The sequence below is a fragment of the Vulpes lagopus genome, chromosome 1 (genome assembly GCF_018345385.1).
Source record: "Vulpes lagopus strain Blue_001 chromosome 1, ASM1834538v1, whole genome shotgun sequence".
Classification (NCBI taxonomy): domain Eukaryota; kingdom Metazoa; phylum Chordata; class Mammalia; order Carnivora; family Canidae; genus Vulpes; species Vulpes lagopus.
This window is the reverse complement of record NC_054824.1, coordinates 179586482-179605207: the sequence shown is the minus strand read 5'-3', so window position 1 is coordinate 179605207 and position 18726 is coordinate 179586482. Positions and strand designations below refer to the sequence as shown.

At 41.9% G+C, this 18726-nt stretch overlaps 1 protein-coding gene across 1 annotated transcript in view; it reads left to right on the top strand.

Annotated features, from left to right (window-relative positions):
* The first annotated feature begins 2206 nt into the window (after positions 1-2206).
* Positions 2207-18726, top strand: part of LOC121492804 (membrane cofactor protein-like) — a 44524-nt gene continuing 28004 nt past the window's right edge. The window contains exons 1-3 of the mRNA XM_041757990.1: positions 2207-3131; positions 10995-11177; positions 11551-11653. Coding sequence (XP_041613924.1) covers positions 3005-3131; positions 10995-11177; positions 11551-11653 — 413 coding nt within the window. The 5' untranslated portion in view covers positions 2207-3004. The remainder of the gene's footprint in view (positions 3132-10994; positions 11178-11550; positions 11654-18726) is intronic.

The following is an 18726-nucleotide window of genomic DNA, read 5'->3' as shown; positions in this document are numbered from 1 at the left end:
GACTCTTGAGTTTTATTCCTGTCAAGGCTACAGGATGTTCATGGTCAACACTCTGTCTTTGAACTAAGTCACTAAAATGATCTCAAGGCTAAGAGACAGACAGTAGCTCCACTTCATATCATAGTTTGCCCTGCTTGATACAGGAGTGTTTTCTGTGTGTAGACAGTTATAGTTCCCTCCTTTCGAGGCAAGCCCCACTTTGTTCCTAGTGTCTAAAATTATTAAAATCTCTCAGAGCTTTCCCAGCATTTCTTTGGTAAATCCATGCTGGGGGAAATTGGCAGAGACACGTTAGATGCATCTGACAGCAACACCTGTTTATTTCATACTGTATTCATAGGCATTTATTATGCACCTACGACAGACCTGCAACTTTCTTCGCACTGGAGCTACAGAAGAAAACTCTATCTCTGTCTCATGGAGCTTTTCCAGAAAGATAGGGAACGGGGCTCGGAACCTTTTGAACGGAGCCTTAATTGATTCAAATGAAAATAAATCAATGTAAGATTTTTCAATTATTTTTAGAATGGTTGATCAACCCAGGTATATATTTTACTGATTGAAAGAAAGTTTCAGTAAAACCCCAATTCTTAAATGTAATCAAGCTTTTGTAACTAGGAAACCAAACAGCAGCCATTTTTTTTTTGCCATCTTTTACTTTTAAGAAGTAAAAATTTACTTCTAAGACTAGAAACAGATGAGAAAACGTTAGCATCTGACTGAGATGTAACTGACATATACCTTTGTACACAGATGGATCCAGAGAACAATAAATAGACTCCTGTTTTTCACAAATTAAGTGTCAACATTGAACAGAACATTTCTGTTGTATCACTCTCTCTGTACCTGTAAAAATGAACAGAAATGATTCCCTCTCGTTGAGTTTCCTACTCAGTTTCCTTAATTATACCTCCTTCAAGTCAGCGTCATATGGAATCTCTGGATTTTAGAGCATAAGATAGCACGGTGTTTTAGATATCACTCCCACACTTACTGTTTTATATGCCCTGCCAAGAATCCAAACGTTGTGCTGTTGTGGGAAACAGAGAAAATGCCATGGTTTGGACATTTTTAATGCCTCTGAACTATAGAATTCTTTAAGTAGGCCCAGAGTTTGGTAATTCCAGAAGATGCATTTGAAGTTAATACAAAAAAGCTTACATTTCATCACCATTCTGTTATATACCTTAATTCTGTGTGATGCAGGATCAACCCTCATCATTCTATGAACAAAATAGCAATTGATATATAGGTTGGACTGAAAAAGGTTTTTCTTCATCTGATTCCTGTGATACAGGGTCAGTAAAGAAAACTGAAAAGTACAAGGAAAATGAAAAACGCATAATCCCAATGGATATTAGTTAAGTCTGGAGTATTTTCAACTAATAGCTCACTGGGAATACCAAATGCAAATGCTTATCGCGAGTCCTTTTTTCTGGACACAAACATATTGCCGTTTCTCACATGGATTTTTTTTTTTTTTTAAGTGCTTCCTGCATAGACATTCCTAACCGGAAAGGCACCTATCAAGAATTCCTTATACTTTTGCTAGACACTTAGGATATTCTTTTTCCCCAAGATCATCTATCTTCAGTCACAGCTCTGACGACTTATTTGGGATAAACTCCAAGTGGAACTGGTGGTTTAAGTCCTGTCCATTGGAAAACTTACCACACAGAAAAGTTAAATTAACAGGCTAAGATTGGGGCCGCGGTGGCAAAGCGGTGGGAGCGTCTGCTTTCAGCCCAGGGCGTGACCCCGGGGTCCCAGGATCGAGTCCCGCATCAGGTTCCCCACTGGGAGCCTGTTTCTCCGTCTGCCTGTGTCTCTGCCTCTCTCTCTCTCTGTGTCTCTCATGAATAAATAAGATCTTTAAAAAATATATATATATAATCACACATTAAAGCCTAAGCGTGAGGGTGTCAGCCCCCCTCCCCCCAGTAGTTCCTGCTTTGCCAGCTCAGGGGAGGAACGTGTCTGTTCCTCTCAGGCGCTTCCAATGCAGGCCACGTGACTCTTCCCCCTTCGGAGTCGCACGGGTCCAACCGCAACTCTCCATCAGATCTGGCTCATTCTTCATTCCCCGCTTGATTTTCCACTGAGAGGCTGTTTCACCAGAAAAGGTCTCCCTCCTGAGGAGCAACTTTTTTTTTTTTGATTTTATTTATTTATTCATGAGAGACACAGAGAGGGAGGGAGCGAGCGACACAGGCAGAGGGAGGAGGAGGAGGCTCCCCGAGGGCGCCCGACGCGGGACTCGATCCCAGAGCTCCGGGGTCACGCCCCGGGCTGCAGGCGGCGTCCACCGCCGGGCCCCGCCCCCCGGGCGCCCCGCCCTTACCTTCTCCTCAGGGAAGCGCTCCCTTGCCGCGCGGGCAGGAGTCCGCCCTCCGCCGCCTCCCTCGAGGACCGGCTTGGCGAGCGCGCGACGACCCCGCTGCCTGGGCTCCGCGCTCTCCCGTCAGCGCGCCCTTCCGCCCCGGCCCTGGACGACGGCGGCGACGGCCCCGCCCGCTCCGCGGCCCTTCCCGAGCCCGGGCGGCGCGCTGGCCGAGCTCCCGAAGCCGCCGGGGGCCTCCGCTCGGCGCGCACACGGGGTCGCCGCGGGACGAGACCCAGGGGCCCGGCGACCCGGGGGCGCGACGCCAGCACGCGCGCGCCGGCCGCGGAGGCCTCTGGGTCCCACGGCCCGGCCCCGCCCCCAGCCGCCCACGGGCCCCGCCCCTTCCGCGAAGGCGAGCCGCTTCCGCCCAGGCCCCGCCCAAGCTCCGCCCCTATCCCACCAGGCTCCGCCCACTTTCCGCCCAGGCCCCGCCCAAGCTCCGCCCCGATCCCACCAGGCCACGCCCACTTTCCGCCCAGGCCCCGCCCAAGCTCCGCCCCGGCCCCCCCGCTGTTGCGCACCTGCCGGGGGATAGCTGGGGGGTGGATTGTGGCGTGCGGTTCCCGTCCCGGCGAGGAGTCCTCCCGGCCGCCTCCTAGGCTCCCGCAGGGCACCTGCAAGATGACGGCGCCCCGCGCCCCGCGCACCAGCCGTCCCCTTCACCCCCTGAGGCCCTCCTGTTCGCCGCGCTGCTCTCAGCATCTCCGGGGCTTCCTGATGCTCCTCCTGCTACACTCCTGGGTTCTGGGTAAGAGCCTGGAGACGGCGTGCGCCGCCGAGGCGAGCTGGAGCGGGCGGGCAGGCCTGGGCCCGGGCCCCGGGAGCTTGGGCTGGTGGGTCGGGAGCAGGCGCGGCCCGGGGCGGGTGTGCGGGGTCGAAGGCTCGCGGGGTGAGGGCGGTGAGCCCTGCGGGTGCTGGGCGCGGCCAGCGGGGTCACCTGGTGGAGCTGCGAGCCCGGGGATTGCTTGCGGGGTTTGGGGCCGGAGCGCCGGGGTGGGGGCTGGGCAGCGCGGACCCAGGGCTCGGGGTGGGCTGGGTGTCGGTGCCCAGTGCCTGGGGCTGTTGCTAGGATCCGCGCTGTGCCTGCGAGCGCCTTGTTGTCTGTTCCCTGGCGGGGCGATGCGGTGGGGAGAGGGCTGCTGTTTGTGGCGGGCTGGGACTGGGCGTGTGCTGCAGGGAAGTGGCCTGGGTGTGGGTGCGGGTGCGGGTGTGGGTGTGGGGGGAGGAAGTTCACCGCTTGCTTTGCATGGGGGCTGGGGCGAGCGGGGACTGGGGCGAGCACGCGGTGGGGCCCCGGGGCCCAGAGGGGGAGGGAAAGCCACACTTTGCTTTTTTAAATTTTTTTAAAGATTTTATTTATTTGCTCATGAGAGACACACAGAGAGAGAGAGAGAGAGAGAGAGAGAGGCAGAGACACAGGCAGAGGGAGAAGCAGGCTCCATGCAGGGAGCCCGACGTGGGACTCGATCTCAGGTCTCCAGGATCACACCCCAGGCTGCACCAGGGCTGCCCACACTTTGCTTTTTGTACCTAAAAACAACAGTCTTCTTGTCCGAGATCATATTAGCGTTGGTCGGCAGGCTGTTCCTTTTCCGTTTTTTTTTTTTTTTTCGGTCTTTTTTTTTCCCCTTTGGACATAGAATCATCTTCCTGTTTCCATGCAATAGACATTGCCCAGTTCCATTACTTAATCGCTTTTTGCCATTGTCTTCTTATTTTCATAAGGGTGGGTCATATTTAAGGGGAATTCTGAGTACATTGGTAGCTTGCTGACAAATGAGTGAGTGACCTAAGAAATACAGGATAAGTCACGTCAGTCTGGTTTTCCCCTACATCCATGGACTGAAACTGAAAGCCCATCCATTACATTTGTTTTATTGTGTCGTGGAATAACAGTTAGTGTTTATATTATATACGTATGAGCTAAAAATGACCTGCTTGTTCCGGAACACAGAAGCAGTTTGTTTGGGGCCACCGTTTTTAGTACGTTGGCATATTTCTTTCTGCCTTTATCTGAACCTGTGTTTCTCTGCCCAAGTACTTTCTAGGACCCCATTACATGTACAGTTTCTATGCTGCATTCTTTTCATCAGTAGCATTCATTCAGCACCTATTTGCCTTGTGTGTACCAGGTTCTGTGCTGGTCCTGAGGATACGCTGGTGAGTGAAAACAAAACTGTCCATTTCCAGGATCCTAATATCACCATTGGTCGGCTTGCACTCACACAAATATAAGCAGAAGCGGTTTGGCTGGCTGTTAGGACCCCGGTGCCAGGCACACAGTGGCAGTCAAGAAATAGTTGCTAGAATTTATTGGGTGAGGCAGACAAATCGAAACATACGTCAGTAACCCAAGAAAAGTGCTCTGGAGGAAAGGAGTTTGATTCTCTAATAGCATGTAACAATGGCTGGAGGTAGGGAAATGTTTTCTTACTGACCTAGGCAAAACTCTTACTCTCTGGGGCCTCTGTGCTTGCTTTTCCCTCAGATATGGGACATTCTCCTCCCGCCCTTTGTATATAAGGCTCCTTCTCCTTCAAGCTTGAGATGTCACCCCATCTCTGACAACCCTATCTCAGACACACACACTCAGCTCAGATCCCTCTCTGACTGGAAGTCACTGCTGCAAAACTGTTTTCAGCTCTCCCCACGATAATGCAGAGCTTGTCTGTCTTGCCACACTCGTGGTACCAGAGTTGCAATATTTTGCCCAGTGTCAACACTCTTGTATAATTATTCAGTGCCAGGAAATGAAATATAGTAATGCAATATAATCAAGCTTCTAGAAAAAACTCCTCCGGCTTCCAGGGAAAAAGTAAAGACCCAGGGTTAGGATGGCCTTTCTGTGGTGCCTAAGCTAAGGCGGGGCAGCTGATGTCAGCGAGGCTCTGTCTCCTACTGTTTATATAGAGTCTGCGGTGCCCACAGTATTCACGTCTTGCTTGTTACTGATCATCAAAAGTTCATTTCCATGGGAGAATTAGCGTGGGGAGGGGCCAGTGGCAATAAAAAGAAACCAAAAAGAAAAAAAAAAGTTTTTAAAAAGGATCAAGTTGAGGTTAGCCATGGAGCTAACAATGAAGGAGACCATGAATATTGTTTGGAGGAGAGGAAATACAATGAATAGGGTGAAAATTGGAAGGTCACAGATATTTAGGAATGCGGAAAAGGAAGTTGCAGGTTCAAAGGTAAAATTAGGATAGGTATGAAATTAGAGAAAGCCCAAATGAGGCCTCGTTATGTCGGGCAGGGAAATACGGAAATAGAATACACATGTCCATTTTGAGGCAGCTCCCACACCCAGAAGCAGGTTTGTAAGCAGACAGTGTTGTGCCTGGAGGCTCGCCATCTCCAAGGCACTCAGTTGCCAGCTGCGTGAGATTGCAGAAGGGAACATTTGTCCAGTTCGGGACCAGTCCTACTCTTCCAGAAGGAGTCTCTGCCTCGGTGGACAAAACCCACCATCTCCTGTTGTGAGTGGTGTCTTTAGGTCTTTCCTTTCTAATGAAGAAGCCAAGATCCCTAAGTGCTTGCTTACAGGGCAGTTTCTTGGTCTCCTTCCTCTGCAGATTATAAAGCAGAGACAACAGTCCTTATCTGGCCAATTGTTAGGTTATCAGAATACTGGGAGATAGGCAACAGAAGAAATTGCATGGCCAGATCTTCAGTGCGTGAAACATAAGATGATTATTTTCTTTCCTTTTCTTTTTTTTTTTTTTTTAATTATGATAGTCACACAGAGAGAGAGAGAGAGGCAGACACACAGGCAGAGGGAGACGCAGGCTCCATGCACCGGGAGCCCGACGTGGGACTCGATCCCGGGTCTCCAGGATCGCGCCCTGGGCCAAAGGCAGGCACTAAACCACTGCGCCACCCAGGGATCCTGATTATTTTCAATATTAGATGCATCTCTGTATTCTTCAGCATGGTGTTCTGTTTGACTGCGGTGGCCCTTTGAGCGCCAGATGTTTTGCCTAGCCCCTCCAAGGGACATCCTGTGCTTGGTGCTAGGGCTGCATGTGTGAATGGAGTCAGCCAGGGGGACTATTAAACACAAAAACTTGTGATAGTGACTGAAAGATCCATGCTGAGGACAGTCCAAGAGGAGGGGACTGGGCACTGCCTCCCGGGGAAGTGGAAAATGCTTGCTAGAGGAGCAGTTGACTGGGTTCAGTGTTAAGAAGTCAGGGGTTGAGCAGGAGCCACAGCTGAGCAGGAAGGAAGGGTGTTCAGAGCAGAGGGAGCAGTGTGATTGATCAGATGCTTAGACATATGACATGGCTGGGGGCATTCGATGACTGCAGAGCTACCCGGTGTGGCAGTAGGAGGACAAGGGAGGCAAGAGAGAGCCCGAGGACTAGATCACAGAGCCACACATTGTGAAGAGCAACAGGATAGTCAGCAATGAACAATCACCATCCTTAAAATTCAGACATGACGTTATTAGCGGTTCTTTCAGGGCACCTTGAGCCGTTTTGTGTTTTGTTTGACTTAACACATAGCGAATCGAAACCAGGGTTACTTTAATTTTTCCAGACTCAGTAGAAGACCATGTCTTGAGGACTACATCGCTAAGTGTGTTGGTGGAGGCACGGGAGGGTTTCAGATGAGTGTGGTGGGAAGCAGTGTTGCCTAGTTGCTGGGGATGTTGTCTTGGACAAATTACTTAAGCTGCTGTGCCTTAGTTTGCTCATCTTACAGAGGGGGAAATAGTATCCTATTCATAGGATGAGTATGAAGTTAGTTAAATTGCCCTTAAAATAATGGTACAGGTAGTGCTGAAGGTTCGCTATTGCTAAAATTAGTAATATCACCACTGTTGTTTTAAGAAAGAAGATGTAGAATCTTTGGTTACCGTACTTGGGGAAAAAAAATCCCCATTATTTGGAGTTCTCCTTTGATAATGTTAAATACTGTTTGTAATAATAGCAGAAATGGAGATTGGGTCCATGATAAAACAAGAAAGCATAAATATTTTGACATGAGAGAAATCAAATACTCTGATAAAGGGAAAGAGCTGTCATTCAACCAATGAAAAAGTTTGAAGAGAGGCATAAAACAACAAAGACAAAAATGATGATTTGGTGATTTCTCTGGAAGACATTGGCTGAGCAGAAAAGAATTTGAGTTTTTGTCTAAGAAGATCTGCTAACTGCACTCATTCAGCTGTGGCGCTGGGCATTACAAATGCAGTGATATGTCATACGTGGTCCTCAGAAGGTAACAGTCTCGGAGGGAGTACAAACAATAACGACTTAGGCTATGAGGCATTCTGTGGAAGAAGTAAATGGAGCATCGTGAGGACACGTCAGCTAGTTTTTTGATAAGAGATGTCAGGAGCCACAAGAAGTGGCATGTCACTGAAACTGAAAGATGAGTGGGGTGGGAGGAATGTGGGATCTCTGGTCAAAGCTGAAGTTAAATGATGCAAGGAGATCTGGAGTGCTGATGTAGTTTAGGCAATTGAATGGATACTGTAAGGAATCGAATAGGGCTTGAGAATATTATGCAAGAGTGAGCAGAGCCCTGATAGGGACAGGCTTTACAAGTCAGCTAGCCATGATAAGGAGCCCTTAGGCATTGTCATGAGGGCATTGGGGAAGTCATCGAAAGGTATCTGACTTGGAAGAGTTTTGGTCACTGTCGTATCAATGTGACTCTGGCAGCAATGTGAAACATGAAATGAATGAAAGATGATGAGATAGGTAAGGGGGCCTGTTCAGAAACGCTGATAGCACTCTAGAGAAGAAATGGCAGTGGTGTGAACTTGAAGCAAAGGTAGAATTAGAGCGGTGGATCAGATATCAAGCAGGGAGACCATCTGTCTTCAACTCAACACCAAAAAAATCCCAGATAATCTAGGTATAAAATGGACAGGTGACATGAACAGACATTTCTCCAAAGAAGACAAATGACCAAGAGCCTCAAAAAAGGATGTTCAATATCAGTAATCATCAGAGAAGTGCAAATCAAAAGCGCAATGAGACATCACCTCACACTTGTCAGAATGGCAATATCAAAAGCATAGGGAAGTGGATAAAAAGGCCTCCTTGTCCACTATTGGTGGGAGTTCAAACTGGTACAGTCACTGTAGAAAACAAATGGAGGTTCCCTAGAAATATAAAAGTAGAATTGCCATATAATCCAGTAATACCACTACTGGTATTTACCCTAAATATGTAAAAACACTGATTTGATAAGGCATATGCACCCTTATGTTTATTGCAGCATTATCTATAATACCAAAAATATAGAAGCAATCCAAGGGTCTATCGATATATGAATGTATAAGAAGGTGTGGTGTATATATACAATGGAGTATAATTTAGCCATAAAAAAGAATGGAATCTTGCTATTTGTAGCAATGTGGATGGATCTAGAGGGTATAATGCTAAGTATAAGTCAGTAAGTGATAAATGCCATATGATACCAGCCACATATGGAATTTTGTTTGTGTTGCTGTTTTTTAGAGAGATAGCATGAGTGATGGGGAGTGGCAGAGGGAGAGGGATTGAGAATCTCAAGCAGACTCCATGCTCAGCACAGAGCCTGATGTGAGGCTCATTCCCAAGACCCATCATGATTTACGTGACCTGAGCCGAAATCAAGAGTCAGACACTTAACCAACTGAGCCACGCAGGCACCCCTATGTGTGGAATCAAAGGAACAAAACCAATGAACAAAGATAAAAAGACATAAACTAAAAAACAGACTTTTAAATATAAAGAACAGATGGGTGAGGAAGTGGGTGAAATAGGTGAAGGATTAAGAGTACATTTATTTTGATGATCGTTGAGTAATATATAGAATTGTTGAATCACTATACTGTACACCTGAAAACTAATATAACTGTGTGTTAATTATTTAGGAATTAAAAATTTAAGAACCCATCTGTCTTACTTGTGGGGCGTGTATGAGTGTAAAGAATCAAGAGACCACACTTTGGCTTCAGGATATTATTTGAGATAGCATGACATTTCAAGTGGAGCATGTGGTGAGACAATTGGTAATATACAGTCGGCGCCCAGGGGAGTGATCCAGGATGGAGACCAGGATTTGGAAGGCAGCTCTTCTTAGTTGTAATGAGGTCAAGGGAGTATACACACTCACCCAGAGGGATGTGCAGAATGAAGTAACAAGAGTTCCTACAGCAACCCATGACGAACATCACAGCAGCAACCCAGAGACGAACATCTCTGCAACTGGCCAGAGAAGAAAGGGTAAAGCCAGAGGATAAAAAAACATTGAGTGTTCTGAGCAAGAAAGAAGTTTTATTGTAAAAGTGTGATGTTGCACTCACTTATTAAAGCGTATAAAGCTTGCAAACCCAGTTGTAAATTCTGCACATTTTTGAAATCATGTCTTATAACTGCACATGTGAGGAAGAAGAAATACTTCAAATTAGTTGACAAATAAATCATCCAACTGACATTTCTTTTTCCATACAAATCACTATATATGAAAGCTGTATTTGGAATTCTATCTTCTTCATCTGCTTTCAAGGTAGTTACTGAAATTGAATGCATAAAACAAGGAATACTTATATTTTTTAATCAGGGGCATGCTGTTACTTGATTTCTTTCTTGCTGGTTCCATGATTTCTAATGATGTAACTCATTTGTATCTAGAACGGGGTTATATCGCATTTCTAGTTGCAGGAATGTAGGATCCTTTGATCAGCAGAGGAAGATGAAATTATATTTAAAATAATGCCCCAAAAAGGAAGCTTTTTTTTCCTGTAAGGCTGTTCAGAGTAGTAAACTTTGATATTTAAATGTTGTCTGTTCACTTGTGAGAAGCTCAGTCACTCATATGAAACACAAAATGAAGTCTTATATGAGAGACTTCAATGCCTACTTATCTTGATCTCTGAACTACATAATTCTTATGTAATAATCACTTGTTACTCTAGCATTTCTGAAGCACCCACTGAGAACAGTGCAGTAGAAAAAGAGGATCTGTGATCTCTGGCCTCTAGGAACTTGCCTTCTGTGAGGAGACTGAGCCTGAAGTGACAAGTTATCATTAGTTTGTCTTAAGCTGTGGAAGAGGAATCAGGGCAGAGTGCTATGTACTACAGAAGGCTTCTTTAAAAAAAAAAAAAAGATTTTATTTATTTATTCATGAGAAACACAGAGAGAATGGCAGAGGCAGAGGCAGAGGGAGAAGCAGGCTCCGTGCAGGGAGCCCAGTGCAGGGCTCGATCCTGGGACTGCAGGATCTTGACCTGAGCCAAAGGGAGATGCTCAACCGCTGAGCTACCCAGGCGTCCCACTACAGAAGGCTTCTTAGAGGAAAGGTGAGTTTTGAAATGAACTGAGAAAAAAGTGGGGAAAACCTAAACCAATGATTTTGTTTCTTCACTTTATTGTTGAAAGAAAATTCCATCTTATTCCCTAACAAATTAAAACCTAGTAAGATGTTACTGAAAATAAGCAAGACATCTTCAAATACTATCACAACTTGAGTAAAAACATGGAAGAGTCATTTAAAATCTCACCAAGAATCTTTCCACTTTTTCTGTATTACCTATCTGCTGGGAGACCATAGTGCCTGGTTGGTGAAAGAGATAAGATACTTCATTTTCATGTTCTCATTCTCTTATCCCTAGATGCCTGTGATCCTCCGGCATACACCTCTATGAAGCCCAATGTTAGCAAAATGAACTTTGACCCTGGGGACACGATATTCTTTACCTGTAAACTAGGATACAAGCCTATTAGGTCTCTCCTTCCCATGTCTTCTGTTTGTCAGCCTGATAATACATGGACCCCTCTCAGGGAGGGTTGTACAAGTAAGTGTACAAAACTTTTTTTTATTGTTCTAGAGATTTCACACATTTTAGGCTGCATATTGCACTAATACAGTGATTGTTTTCTCATGTGAATGTACATTTTAGATAGCAGTGTAGTTTTTCAGACTTTGAAAAACCGCCAGGGACTCTCTCTTGGAAGCTGGTTACCTGGTTGAATTTGAATCTTAAGTTTGGCCTTATAATAGTCAAAGAAATAAAATAATACTCTCATGAATTCAGATGAGCAATGTAGAATTTTGATTTTAATTTAAATGTTTTGAAATTACTATGAAATATGCTAATTTAAACATTTAGACATTTTTAGATGCTTTGAAATTGCTATGAAACAATGAATTTAAAAATTTTCTTTTAGAAAAATCATGTCAACATCCAGGAGAACCCAGCAATGGCCAGGTAGTCCTCGTAGATCAATCTCTGCTCTTTGGTTCAAAGATTCAATATTCCTGTAATGAGGGGTAAGTTGTTCCTTAATGTAATAAATAAGGTAAATAATTACTAATTCCATTTTTGTTACGCTTCTCTTCTTAAGCATTCCCATAAAGTTGATTTCATTGTCCTTTTATATGAGAAGGCGTACTTGGGGCCTAACAAGTCTCAGGCTTTTTTATTGAAACTGAGAAGGTGTGTAATTAGTAGAAAGAAATTTAAACTAAAGAAAAGCAAAATTCTATAATATTTACTATAAACATACTGTAAGCATTAACAATGATGACTTCATTTTGCCAACAAGATGCACCCTATTTAAAATGACCAACTCTCAAAGTTGAAGTTGGGCTTATAGAAATGGGAGATCAAATTACCAACTGAAGATATTCTTATATTGAGATAATGCTAAGGTGTTATCATGCCAAAATTCACCTAGTTAGCCTGGACCATTATATTGATCAGGATTTGTTAGTTGGATTTTTGTGACTGCTAGAAAGGTTTAAGTATCTCAAAAAGAGATACTGAGCGCTTAAGAATTACAACCTTTGTTCCATAGGACTCTTAATAATATATATTGGGGATACTGGGCATTTATGAAAAATGTTCGCCTAAAGGGTAAATGGAATACAATATGGAAATGTGTAGGACTTTTTTTGTTTTGGGTTTTTTTTTTTTTGAGAGAGCACATATGAGTGGCGGATGGGGGGTGGGCGACAGCAAGAGAGGGAGAGAGGATCTTAAGCAGGCTGTATGCTTGGTGCAGAGCCTGAAGCAGGGCTTAATCTCACAACCCGGTGATCATGACCTGAGCCAATTATCAAGAATCAGAAGCTCAACCAATTGAGCCACCCAGGGGCCCTACATCTGATTTTTTTTTAATTGACTTTTTATATTGACTGCTACTTTACTGAATTCATTTATTAGTGCTACTAACCCTTTTATTTGTTCTGGTGGAATCTGTGGGGTTTTCTACAGATAAGATCACATCATCTGCAAACTGATAATTTTACTTCTTACTTTCCTGTTTGGATGTTTGAAATGTCTTTTATTTCTTTTTCTTTTTCTTGCCTAACCACTATGGCTAGAATTTCCAGTACTGTGTTGAATAGAAGTGGTAACAGCAGGCATCCTTGACTTGTTCCTCATCTTAGAAGAAAAGCTTTCAGCTTTGCACCATTGAATATGATATTTAGTGTGGGTTTTTCATGAGTGGTCTTTATTATCCTAAGATAGTTTTCTTGTCTTCCTAGTTCATCCAGTATATTTATCATAAAAGAGTGTTGAACTTTCTCAAATGCTTTTTCTGCATCAGTTGAGATGATGATGTAGTTTTTGTCCTTTCTGCTGATGGGGCATATAACAGTGATCATTTTATTTCCGTGTAGTGTCTTTGTCTGGCTTTGATATCATGTTAATGCTGATCACATAATGAATTTGAAAGACTTCCCTCTTGAATTTTTTGGAGAAATTTGAGGAGGATAGGTATCACTTCTTCTTTAAATGTTTGGTAGAATTCACCTGTGAAAACATCAGGTCTAGAGCTTTTATTGAGAGAATTTTGATTACTGATTCAGTCTCCTTACTGGTTATGTCTATTCATATTTTCTGTTTCTTCATGGTTTAGTTTTGGTAGGTTTGTCTTTCCAGGGATTTGTCCATTTTATCTGTTATCAAACCTGCTGGTATAAAATTATTCATAGTACTTTATTATATTTTGTATTTCTGTAGAGTTGATAGTAATGTTTCCACTTAGTTTTTTTTTTCAATAAATTGAGTCTTCTCTCTTTCTTAGTCCATCTAACGAAAGGTTTGTGAATTTGGTTGATCTTTACAAAGAAACAACTTTTGGTTTCATTGATTTTCTGTATTGTTTTTCCCCTCTATTTTATTTATCTGCTCTCTAATCTTTAGTACTTACCTCCTTCTGCTAGCTTTGGGTTTAGTTTTTCTTTTTCTAATACCTTTAGTTGTAGTGTTTGGTTGTTGATTTCAGATCTCTCATTTTTTAAGGTAAGCCTTTATGGTCATAAATCTCCCCTTGGCATTGCTCTACTGTATCCCATAAGTTTTGGTATGCTGCGTTTTCATTTTCATTCACTTAAAAGCATTTCCTGATTTCCCTTTTGATTTCTTATTTGATCCACTGCTTGTTTAAAAGCATGTGGTTTAATTTTCACAATTTTGTGAATTTTCTGGTTTTCCTTTTATTTTTTTATTTTTTATTTTTTGGCTGGTTTTCCTTTTAATATAGGTTTCTAACTTCATCCCGTTGTGGCCAGAGAAGATTCTTGTGTTTTCCACATAGAGCATCATGTCATCTGTGAAGAGTAAGAGTTTGACTTTTTTGCCAGTCACATGTCTTTTATTTCTTTTGGTTGTCTGATTGCTGAGGCTAGGACTTCTAGTATTGTATTGAACAACAGTGGTGATAGTGGACACTCTTGCCATGTTCCTGACCTTAGAGGAAAAGTTCTGTTTTTCCCCATTGAGAATGATAATTTCTTGTGGGCTTTTCATAGTTGGCTTTTATGATATTGAGGTATGTACCCTCTATCCCTACACTTTGAAGAGCTTTAATCAAGAAAGGATGCTGTACTTTGCTGAATGCTTTTTCTGCATATTTTGAGAGGATCCTATGGTTCTTGTCCTTTCTTTTATTTATGTAGTGTATCACATTGATTGGTGGATGTTGAACCACCCTTGTAGCCCAGGAATAAATGCCACTTGGTTGTGGTGAATAATCCATTTAAGGTACTGCTGGATCCTGTTGGTTGGTGTCTTGGTGAGAATTATGGCATCTATTTTCATCAGGGATATTAGTCATTAATCCTCTTTTTTGGTGGGGTCTTTGGTTTTGGGATCAAGGTGTAATGCTGGCCTCATAGAAAGAGTTTGGAAGTTTTCTTTCCATTTCTTTTTTTTTTTTCTTTCCATTTCTATTTTTTGAAATGACTTCAGAAGAATAAGTATTAATTCTTCTTTAAATGTTTGGTAGAATTCCCCTGCGAAGCCATCTGGCCCTGGACTCTTGTTTTTGGGAGATTTTTGATTATTGCTTCAATTTCTTTGCTGACTATGGGTCTATTCAGGTTTTCTATTTCTTCCTGTTTCAGTTTGGTAGTTTATACGTTTCTAAGAATGCATCCATTTCTTCCAGATTACCTAATTTGTTGGCATATAATTGCTGATAGTATGTTATTAGAATTGTTTGTATTTCTTTGGTGTTGGTTGTGATCTCTCCTCATTCATTCATGATTTTATTTATTTGAGTCCTTTTTCTTTTCTTTTGATAAGTCTGCCCAGGGGTTTATTGATCTTATGGATTCTTTCAGAGATCCAGCTCTTAGTTTCATTGATATGTTCTACTGCTCTTTTGGTTTCTACTTCATTGATTTCTGCTCTAATTTTTATTAATTCTCTTCTCCTGCTGGGTTTAGGCTTTATTTACTATTCTTTCTCCAGATCATTTAGGTCGTGTATTTGAGACCTTTCTTGTTTCTTGAGAAAGGCTTGTATTTGCTATATACATCCCTATTAGTATATAGTGAAGGGGATGCCTTTGCTGCATCCCAAAGGTTTTGAAGAGTTGGATTCTCATTTTCATTTGTTTCCATGAATTTCCTGGTTGACCCTTTATCCTCCATGTATTTGAGTTATTTCCAAATTTCACCTCATGACTGAGTTTGTTTCAAAGTATTGTGGTCTGAAAATATGCAGTGAATGGTCCCAGTCTTTTGGTACCAGTTGAGACCTGATTTGTGACCCAGCATGTGATCTATTCTGGACAATGTTCCATGTGCATTTAAGAAGAATGTGTAGTCTGTGCTTTAGGATGGAATGCTCTGAATATATCTGTGAGATCTATCTGGTCCAATGTGTCATTCAAAGCCCTTGTTTCCTTATTAATCTGCTTAGATTATCTGTCCATAACAGTGAGTTGGGTGTTAAAGTCCCCTACTATTGTTGTATTATTATTAATGTATTTCTTTAGTTTCATTATTAATTGGTTGCTCCCATGTTAGGGGCATAAATATTTATAATTGTTAGATCTTCTTGTTAGATAGATCCTTTGATTATGATATAATGTCCTTCCTCATCTTATTACAGTCTGGTTTAAAATCTAACGTGTCTGACATAAAGATTGCCACTCCAGCTTTCTTTTGATGTCCATTATCATGATAAATAGTTTTCCCACCTCCTCACTTTCAATCTGGAGGTGTCTTTGGGTCTAATAGAGTCTCTTGCAGACAGCATATTGATGGTCTTCCTTTTTTATCCAATCTGATACCCTGTGTCTTTTGATTGGGGTATTTAATCCATTTACATTCAGTGTAATTATTGAAAGATATGAATTTGGTGCTTTGCATTACCTATAAAGTCACTCTTTCTGTATTGTGTTTGTTTCTTTCTGGTTTTTGTGATTTTAGGGCTCTCTGTTTAAAGGATTTCTTTTCATATTTCTTGCAGGACTGGTTTGGTGATCAGGAATTCTTTTAGTTACTGTTTGTCCTGGGAGCTTTTTATCTCTCCTATTTTGAATGACATCCTAGCTGGATACAGTATTCTTGGCTGCATATTTTTCACTTTGCAACCTGAATATATCATGCCAGTCCTTTCAGGCCTGCCAGGTCTCTGTCAGTAGATCTTCTGCCAGTCTAATGTTTCTACCTTTGTAGTTTATGGACCTCTTATTCTGAGTTGCTTTCAGGATTTTCTTTGTCTCTGACATTTGCAAGTTTCACTATTATTTGTTGGGGTGTTGACCTATTTTTATTGATTTTTAAGGGGTTCTCTGTGCCTGCTGAACTTGGATGTCTGCTTTCTTCCTCAGATTAGGGAAGCTCTCCACTATAATTAGCTCCAATATACCTTCTGCCCCTCTTTCTCTTTACTCTTCTGGGGTCCAAATTATTCTAATATTGTTTTGCTTTATGGTGTCATTTATCCCTCAGATTCTCCCCTCGTGATCCAGTAGTTGTTTTTCTCTTTCTCAACTACAGTAGTCTCCATCATTTTGTCTTCTATATCACTAATTCTCTCTTCTGCCTTATTTATCCTAGCAGCTAGAGCCTCTATTTTTTATCACATCTCATTAATAGGCTTTTTGATTTTGACTCTCTAATGTCTTCTCTGCCTTTTTCAAGCCCAACTAGTATCTTTATAATCATTATTCTGAACTCTAGTTCTGACATCTTATATATGTCCATACTGATTAGGTCCCTGGTAGTCAGTACTGCCTCTTGTTCTCTTTTTTGAGGTAAGTTTTTCCATCTTGTCATTCTGTGCATGGATGAATAAATTAGTGAGAGAACAAAATACTAAAATGGCAACAACAGCCCCAGAGAAATATACACTAAACAAATCAGAAGAGCTTTGAAATAAATAAATAAATAAATAAATAAATAAATAAATAAATAATTTTTTTTTTTAAGAAAAAGGAAGGTTGGGGAGAATAGAGCAATACAGTGGATCCTGTATTTTGGTCCATTTGTTTTTTTTTTTTTTGTTTTTTGTTTGTTTGTTTTTTTTAAGATTTTACTTATTCGTGAGAGAGAGAGAGACAGAGACATAGGCAGAGGGAGAAGCAGGCTCCCTGCAGGGAGCCTGATGTGGGACTTGATCCTGGAACTCAGGGATCATGCCCTGGGCCGAAGGCAGATGCTGAACCACTGAGCCACCCAGGCATCCCATTTTGGTCCATTTGTTAGAAAAACAGATCCCCAAATTTTAAAGAAAGAAAAACTTATATATGTACAAAAGTAAAGTTAAATACAATAAAAGGATAGAATGTAACTGTAAAAATGAAAATTAAAAGACAAGCAGAAAAAAATATATAAACAGATAGGTGAACAAAACAGAGTAATATACTATATCCTGAGGGTATTTTGGTTGGTTTTTTTAGAAGAAACTACATCTCAAAATTGTGAAGAAAGAAAAACTTGCATATATACAGAAGTAAAATTTAATACATTGAAAGGATAGAGAGTAATTATAAAGATGAAAATTTTTAAAAACCTTAACGAAAGAAAACAACAGCAACAAAAAAAAAACAACAAAAAAGTAGAAATAAGAATATAATCAGAAAGATGAAGAGAACAGAGGCATACACTAGATTCTAGGTGTATTTTGGATGAAAATTAAAGAAGATCCTGTAAAAAAAAAAAGAGTTCATAAAATAAGAAATTTATTGTAAGAGGAAAGAGAAAAGAATTAAAATTGAAAGCCTAAAGAATTTTGGGGAAAAAACTGAATTCTATGTCCTATTTTCCCATAGCACTGGAGTTTTACAGTTCTCAATGATGGGTAAACTTTGTCTTGACTGGATGTGCTTGCTGATCTTCTAGGGGAGGGGCCTGTTGCATTGATTCTCATGTGTCTTTCTCTAAGGCAGAATTGTACCACCCTTGCCAGGGATCCAGGCTAAGTAATCTATTCCAGATCGCTCTGTATGGCTTTGTTTCCGGAAGGCTTTCCACATCGTGTTAGAGGATGAGAATGAAAATGTTAGCCTCTCTATTTCCAGCCTCTAGCTGGAGGGCCCACTCCTCAGGACACCTTCAGGGAAAAGCAGTCAATTCCTCCTTTTTCCCTGGTCTCCGTCCTCTCTCCATGCTCACCCAGCCTGTGACCAGCATTTTTATTTCAGGAGTGCGACCCCATTTCAAGGCTCTAAACCCTGTGGACTCCTGCCATTTGTTTAGGTCCCTGCTTGGAGAGCATCATGCTGACTGTGCCACCATTCACAGTATAAGGCAACCATGAGCTGAAAGCTGACTCAGTTTTGCTGGGTAAAGGAATTTTGGTTGCCAGATTTTTTTTCTTTTAATACTTTGAACATTCGGTTAGCCCACTGTCTTCTGGGCTCCACATTCCAGATGTGAAATCTGCTAATCTTATTTAGGGTCCCTTTTAGGTGATGATTCACTTCTTTCTTCTAGCTTTCAAGATTCTCTCTTTGTCTTTTGAAAGTTTGATTATTATGTGTCTTACTACGGGTCTCTTTGAGTTCATCTGACTTGGAGTTTGTTGAGCATTTTAGATATTTATAATCACATCTTTCATCAAATTTGGAAAGTTTCCAGCAATTATTTCTTTAAATATT